Genomic DNA, 8,287 nt, shown 5'->3' with positions numbered 1-8,287 from the left:
TAGTGTAAGAGCTCTTTGCCCTGGATTGAAAACTAGCTAAAGATCAGTTGATCATCTTGAATAGCAGAAGGAACAAAGACAAGCTGACGCCCAAGGCAGAGTCGTAAGTAACAGTGCAATCCTAATCACATGGAAGCTCCTCTGAGCAGAGTGACCCTTATTCCCAAGTAAGGGAATCTAGGATTGCCAAGTTAGAAAAGTTCCCTTTACACATTGTATGTGTGAAGAGGGCTTTATGTACTGAAAGAGCCTTGTTGCTGGCTCTGCTCTGCTATTGGGTGTGGTTCCCTGACCTCAACCCCGATGTCCACAAGACCTATGAATGTAGAGCTTTGCATAAGCTGGAACCCTGAACAAGTGGGATCCCAGTTGTATGGAAGACTCCCAGCACACAGTCAACATATGGGATGTTTATAACCAACTGATGTTATGACGCATGTAGAAAAATAGAACTGAAAAGGACTGAGGAGCAATCTATCCATCTTAGGCCCATTGGCCAACATTTCATGACTGCAGTCTAAACCAGTGACTTAGATGTGGGAACTGAACCACCAGTCAAAAACTACAGAGATAACTTCTGAATCATCTCACTTCATTTTGCACACAACTCCTTTTCACTGGAATCAATTCATCCTTCCAGCTTTGCATTCTCAGGTGATGGGAAACCAAGGGGCATAGCTGAATGTGTGCACTGGCTCTTGGAAACATCCAATCCTTGTGCTGCTCCAGCAGCTGCTATTCATACTGGCGTTTCAGTGGCACCCTGCATGGCACTCCTAAGCCCCACAGCTCTAGCATGTAGGGGGGTGTAGAGAGATGACTGACCAATCCAGTTTTCTGCATATTTATATTTTCTATGCTTGATTTGTCCAAGACCATAGTAATTATTCTGACAAATTATCAAAACCTAGCTCTTTGATTTCACAGATTGATGTATAAGAAAATAATATTTATGGAAAGTTACATTGGATTGCATTCAGTGACATATATATGAAACATCTAGGGCTGTAAATGCATAAAAGGGGGGGGGGAGAGATGTGTATCTCAGAGATGTTAGAAAGGCTGAATGTTCACTATTATGGTAGTCCGACATGTTTCAGCTCAAGGGAACCTATAAAGAAACAGATGAGCAAGTCTGTGAAGAGGCTCACTTGAACTTAAACATGTTGAGCTAACATAATAACAAACTCATCCTTTCCAGCATCTCTGAGATACATATCCCCCCCCTTTTAATGTACACATATCCACATACATAGTGTGTAGGTAGGTAGGCATCTAGGTTCCATAAAATAACAGATAAATATTATGAAAATATAGTTTTTATTTGCAGACATATAAACACTTTTGGTACAGTACAGACATATTGTCAGAACTCAAGAAAAGTGTCAGTTCTAAGCAGAGCACTCATTTGCCTTGTTTTACACAGCTAGATTTGATGGAGACATCTGCATGATAGTTTTGCAGCTTTTGCAATCATTGTTAAAGGTGTGCGTTGCTGATAACCCCTCTGCTGAGTAGCTGCAGAGCCAGGCAGGTGTCTAAATTTCTGGGAAGATATGTCACTGGCTTTAAGAAGGAAAGTTATGGGCATGATCCAAAAGACAAAGCTAATGAAAAGGGAGCCAAAAGTCAGTAATTAGCTGCTGTTCTCTCACACAAAATACCCATTGAGAGAATAGCAAGAGCCCAAATTTTTTAAAAAAACCCAAAGGTTCATATGACCAATAATTTTTGTTTCAATATGAGATATCTAATTCAGAAACATTGCTTTTTTAAAAAAAAGAAAAGTTATACAACCAAAGTGATGGAATACTATTGGTAGATTACTGAAACTACAAAGCATTATTAACAACAACTAGGGATCACTAGATCAACAACAACAACAAAATTAGCTGGGGTGGTGGTGCACGGAACTATAATATTCTGAAATGGAGGGATATTGATCATGGGACCCAGTCTGGAGATCTTTGCAGGCATTGGGAACTGCACACAAGGATCTCTCCTGTAGGCCTCAGTAGATGAGAAGGATTGTAAGCTCTGCCTCTGACACCGTTATTCACGTATTTGGAGCAAGAGGAGTGTCTGGAACCAGCAGTTTCGTAGTGAGTGGATGAGCGGAATGTAGGATTTCTCCCTGCAACATCTTTTTGTATTTAAGGTTCAGGGCCCATAAAGACAATGCATGCATGGAAACCATTTTCCACATGCAGATAATCTTGATGGAGTCGGCATGATGGTTATCAGGCTCTCTTATTCTCAAGTAACAGAAATTAATCCTTAGAAATAACTGGCATTTCACTGTTCCCTTACTTTGCTGCACTTAGTCTACAGCCTTGGGCACTCTTACTTGAGGAGAAAGCCTCACTGAGCTCAGGAACAGGCTGTTGTACTTTAGATTCTAGTGGCAGGTGCTCAATCCTCTTGAAGGCTTGGGGATTGAGGCATCCCAAAAGTTTCAAGAAGTGTTATGTCAGGGAAATTGGCAACAGGAACCCTTTTCTGCCCTGTGCACACCTGGACTCGTTTGCATCCCAGGTGGCATATTTCTTTTATTTGTTCCAAGAGATACTGATCAAAATATTGCTGAAGCAATTTATAATGTTTGTTCTCCATATTGAGGTAAAAGTGAACATCTAATTTCTGTCCATAACCTCACAAGGGGATAATGTGCACCCTCAAGAAATTGCACTTCTTGTTAATGCCGTTCCTATATAGAGATTTATATATTTAAACATCTGAGGTAATAAAACATTCTGTTTGATTTACCAGTGCATATTTTCTTGTCAACTTCTTGTATATACAATAGAGCACATAATTATTATACCTCAAACCCATACTTTTATTTTATTTATTTTTCCCCTTTAGAAAAACAATGTTTTAAAATATACTTTTCATTTTCTTTTAAACAGACTCATTTACAGCAATGGCAGATGTTGCCCTCTTGTGGTAAAAAATGACATAGGAATGAAAAAGTATTTAACAATGAATTTGTCATTGTCTTACCTTTCACTTTATGAATACTGACTTAATTTATGGGTGGGTCTTGTGATGACCAAGTCTACACAGACAGGTTACGAGCTGTTAGCACTATGGTTTCATAAAAAATCTGTACAATGAATTTGATTTTCTTTTTCTTTTCATTGAAAAAAAAGCTGTAGACAGCTACAGTATTTACAATTATAATAAGTTATAAATCAGTAGTCCTTCACTGTAGCTACTGCTGACAATCCTGTATCTGGGAACTTAATCACTATTCAGAATTATTAGGTTTTGGTTGAGATTTTCCATTTGAAGCCATCAGATATTGGAAATTTCCATAGGCTTTTTCTCCAGCATATGAAGATCAATTCTTCCATTTAATGGGATTTGTACTTCCAAAGTTTCGTCTCCTCTGTGGTACTTTCTTCCTCTCCTTAGGCAGATGTAAATACCCATTCCAGTTACCAATGTTATTGAACACAAGCTTATTACTGACAGGACCACTAAGGTAGGCATACAAGATGCTGATTCTACTCTTTTGTGTGTGGGTTCTATAGAGATTTGTGGTTCTTTTTCCTCGACATTAACATCAGGTTCCTTTCTTAAAAGGCTTTCAATGTAGCTCTCATTACTCACCGTGTCATTGACAAAGAGGTTCACCATAACTGTGGAATGCAGAGGTTCTGGGTAACCATGATCACTAACCTTAACAAGAAGCCGATAAAGGCCATAGTCGTTTTGCAAGAGTGCCTCTTCCAGGGTGATATTGCCTGTCTTGGGGTCAATCTTAAAGGAGTCTGGTCGGGGACCTCTTCTCCCTATGATGCTGTATGCTATGACTGCATTCATGCCGGTATCATTATCTACAGCATAAACTTCTGTGATAGGAGATCCAGGTAGAGTAGAAGGAAGGACAAGGAGGTAAGACATATTGGACTGTGGAAACAAGACCAAGGGTGGGTTATCATTTATGTCCAGCAAAAGGACAGTTATTTTTGCAGTAGAGGACAAGGCAGGATCACCTCCATCGACTGCTTCAACCCATAAGATGTATGAGCTTTGCTGTTCCCTGTCTAGAGAGACCTTAGCTCTTAGCACTCCTTTGCCAGTGTCTATAACAAAGATGTCACTTCCATTTACAACAGAAAGTGCTACCCAGCCATTTTGCCCTATATCTGCATCAGTGACACTTATAACTCCAATTTCCCCAAAGCCTGGAAAATTCTCTGGCACAAAAAAACTAAAATCCTTGTTGATAAATCTTGGACTGTTGTCATTTTTATCCAGTACAGAGATGGTAACTGTGGCCATTGATTCTCGGGCTGGTACTCCAGAATCTACTGCTTTAACTGTGTAGCGGTATTTTTCCCTTTCTTCTCTGTCCAGCTGGGTGGAAACTGTCAAAACTCCTGTGACTTTATCTAAAGCAAAATAGGAAGGGGCTTCAGGCCCTAGGAAATAAGACACTTGCCCTCGTTCTCCACTGTCAGCATCTGTTGCATGGAGCTTGGTCAAAAAAGCATTGGGGGAATTATTTTCTTCAATTGATAATTCTATCAGTGTTTGAGAAAAAACAGGTGAATTGTCATTGTCATCCAGAACCTGTACTTTCACTATTTTATTGACATGGAATCCTTCAGTATTCCATGCGATCACTGATACTTCATAGAACTGTTGAGCCTCATAATCCAATGGTTTTGTAGTCTCCAGCAAGTACTCATTGTGATATGGTTTGTACGGCGACAACCTGAATGGGCCGTCACCATCCAAATAGCAATCCACTTTGTATTTTTCGTCCGGATCTTTTATGGTAAAAAATGCTATCGGTGTGTTAACAGGCTCTAATTCCCTCAGGTAAACCACCCCTTCTACTTCATTAGCTATAAAACGAGGAATCACTTCAGGAGGTCTCATTGTGACTTTGATGATGGATATTAAGACAGTGACCACTGCAGGGATACAGCCAGGACCGTTGGCTAATACGCTCAGCCGATGGAGATGAGGCGTGTCACCATTAATCCTCTTGGAGAGCTTGATAACACCTGTGCTTTCATCAAGGTGGAACAAAGTGCGGGATGACGGAGAAACCTTCTGGCTGTAGGAATATGTGATCTCTGCATTGATTCCCTGATCCACATCCACTGCATGGACAGAGGCTATGGGCAACCCAATACTAGAATTCCCAAAAACGGTGACATTGATCTGGGTCTCATTGAACTGTGGGCAGTTGTCGTTGATGTCGCTGATGCCAATAGTGAGGGTGGCACTGCCCACCAGTGGAGGGGCTCCTCCATCCTCTGCAGTTATGAGGGTAATATATTTGTCTCTGGCCTCTCTGTCCAAGGCACCCATGACAATCAGGTAAGGCGTTCTTTCTCCACTTTCATTTTCCTCCACATCCAGTGTGAAAACCCCAAAGTCATCTTGTAGGTGGTATGTCTGGACTCCGTTACTGCCCATGTCTGGGTCAACTGCCGGATGCTCTATAGCTAAACGGGTGTTGACTGGTGAGTTCTCAGGCACAAAGAGGTGGATCTCTGGCATGGGAAAGCACGGGGCATTGTCATTGATGTCGTGGATGGCAATCTTCACCTTGACAAGGCGGAAATACTCCTGAGGCAACACCATAACATCCAGCAACAGCAAGCACGACTCAGAAGATGGTACTGGGGAGGAGGAGGAGGAAGCAACCACACTAGAGCCAACATTATCCTCTGTGCATAGCGCCTCTCGGTCAATCTCCTTTGCGGAGGTGCGCAGTTCTCCTGTCTGGTTGTCTAGGTTCACATACTGACCTCCTAATCCCTGGGAGGCAAGGCTGAAGGAGAGAGGGGTTTTCCCCCATTGCTGAGGCTGCTGCTTTCCCTCTACTGTGGCCTCTCCCTCTCCCTCTCCCTCTCCCTCTGATGTTGCCTGGACCTGTAAATCCTGGGCTAGATTCCCGATCAGGAACCCGGAGGGCAGCCCTTCATTGATGCTGTAGAAAAGTTCAGTGGCACGGCTATAGCTTGCAAAGCAGTTGAAAGGTCCAAGGAAGAGCAGGAAAATGAACAAGTTCTGAGGAAAGAGATGCACATGAGGTTAGCGATAGCGAATGGCATGTCCATCTGAGAGCATCAGTTTAATCACCCCCTCTCCATTTTGCCCCTCAAAAGAGGTCTTTCTGTGCAAGACCTTGCACTGGACCATTATCTTCAGAATTAACAACCCAGCCTAGGCAAATCCACCATCTGAGTACATTCTCCTGAAAAATTTCCACCTGCCTCATATTTTTGACCTCTACACCCTCCCTATATCTAGTGCCAGTCTTCAGTCTAAATAGATCACCATCTCCTTCTGTCGGCCCTGAAACATGAAGTCCCCAATCTCACCATCAATAAATGAAGAGTTGTCATCCCGTTTACTCTTAACTATTAGTTTCCTCAATAAAACAGTCATAAAGAATTCGCTAAAAAGAAGCAGTATATGTATATCCTCAAAACCACATATATTTGTGCTTATAAATCCCCAAGCTGCAGTCTGTAGATCACTATACAATGCCATAAAAGGTGGCAGAAACAGAAGCATATTCAAACTTCATCTTCAGTTTCCTCACTGTCTCAAATGTATTAGCATCTTTGTCAAGCTGTAAACAGATTGCGCGTGAAAACAAAACAGTGGGCAGCCATCTAGGAGCAAAAGCATAAACCACTGTTCTCTGCATAAAATGCATCACAATTAATTGTGTATTTTTCAAACAATATACTATATATATATTTATATATATATAGAAACAGTGCTTTTGACTATGCAAGAACGCAGGTACCATCCTCTCTTCTTCAGATTAGTAATAGAATTGGCTCCGTTTGTCCAGCAGATTCAGTAAAGGCTGTCCTTTGCCAGATATGGTCATCTAAGATGCCTTTGCCACAAATTAACCCTTTCACCTTCCCTCTGGGAGATGAGACAAAACCATATGCAGTCACAGCTCATCAAACTTACTGTGCACTGACCGAAATGTTAGCCACTGCTGCTTTGATTTCATGGGTTCTTCCCCTGAAGTTAAACAACCATGTCTTCAACCCAAAGAACAATTTCTCGAGAATAAGATCCACTGAAATAAGCAAGAATTTGTGACTAGGAATGGCCACACATGTGCATCCTCCTTGCTCCCTTTTAAAGCCACAATACTGGAGGAATTCTGTCACACATGGTCCTTTTCATTCTCTGATAGAACTATCACACTTCTTGGAGTTTGCAGACCTTAATTTAAGGATTGGGTGAAGTGGGGGGAGATCCTTTTCTGAGTTCCTTTGAGCACACACAGTGGTCCTCCTAGCCTCAGTTGTTTTTCCTTATGCACAGCTCTGATTGTATGCACGCTGACTCTCAAGAAGGGCTCACTGAGGGTATTTACCCAGTGCACACACACTTCTAAGTAAATCAGCATAATATGATCCTGAGGCATCACTACCTCCCAAATAAATGCATAAGATTGCAGCTCTGAGCTATTGTTATCAATCCTCCTCTCATCACCATCGTGACTTACTGTGGATAGCTAAAGGATCACGCCGTTAAAAGACAGATGCAGAACTAGCCGCCTTGCCTCCTGAAACTGTTGCTTCTGTTGCCTTTCCTTTCACACCTGCTCCAACGCCTCCCACCCCGTTTTTACCCTCATTTCTACAATCCCAAAGTGCTACATTGCTCGTGCCACTTCCTTCCCCACGGGCGAAGTTTCCTTGCTCGCTCCCGCCCAACTTCCTGGTGGAGAGGCTCGAACCGTCCGATCCTGCGCACCTTTCCTGGAAAACGATCCCAGCAGCGCGATCCTCCCAAAGAAGTGCCAACAGACCAGAACTGCAGCCTCCAGACACCCCTCCCCTCCCCTCCCCGCTTAGCGTACCGGCAGGTTCCTCTGACTGGCGCTTGTGCTGCTCCCAGGGCTGGATCGCTGCCCCATAGCCAGCGGCCGGTGCCTCTTCCCCGGGAGCCAGCTGGATCCTAGGGCCGGTGGCGAGCTGCGCCGGGTCTCATTCCCTCGGCTGCTCATTCCAAATGCGGGCATCGAGGGTCCGCTGCGCGGGGAAGGGAGGGAGGGAGGGAGGGAGGGAGGAGTGACGGGGAGAGGAAGCCACAAGAAGCCTCCCTCGGCGGGGAAGGGGGAAAGAAATCCAGGGGGGAGCCTCCCTCCCTCCCGCCCTCCCTCCCTCGGCTCTGGTGCTCATGCAAATGCCTCCCAAGACTCCAGCCAATCGCCTCGCAGGACGCTCAATTAACCCCTGGCTGGCGGAGGCAGAGAGATGGGCGCCTGGCGGAGCGCTCCGCT

General features: G+C 43.7%; 1 protein-coding gene across 1 annotated transcript; it reads right to left on the bottom strand.

The window, feature by feature from the left end:
* Positions 1 to 1,180: 1,180 nt before the first annotated feature.
* Positions 1,181 to 8,045, bottom strand: PCDH20 (protocadherin 20). Its single transcript, XM_035116127.2, has 2 exons — positions 7,865 to 8,045; positions 1,181 to 6,036 (listed from the first exon to the last, which is right to left on the bottom strand). Exons 1-2 carry the CDS (start codon positions 8,024 to 8,026, stop codon positions 3,298 to 3,300), a joined length of 2,901 nt encoding a protein of 966 aa, XP_034972018.2. The 5' UTR covers positions 8,027 to 8,045; the 3' UTR covers positions 1,181 to 3,297.
* Between the last annotated feature and the right edge of the window lie 242 nt (positions 8,046 to 8,287).

Source organism: Zootoca vivipara, chromosome 4 (assembly GCF_963506605.1).
Source record: "Zootoca vivipara chromosome 4, rZooViv1.1, whole genome shotgun sequence".
Lineage (NCBI taxonomy): Eukaryota > Metazoa > Chordata > Lepidosauria > Squamata > Lacertidae > Zootoca > Zootoca vivipara.
This window is presented reverse-complemented; position numbering and strand designations above follow the sequence as displayed.

Bases quoted from the DNA above. Each gene is read 5' to 3' on its own strand.
- PCDH20 (XM_035116127.2), bottom strand. From the start codon at position 8,026: ATGCCCGCATTTGGAATGAGCAGCCGAGGGAATGAGACCCGGCGCAGC. The intron at 6,037-7,864 runs GTACGCTAAGCG...CTCTTTCCTCAG, and splicing joins CCAGTCAGAGGAACCTGCCG to AACTTGTTCATTTTCCTGCT.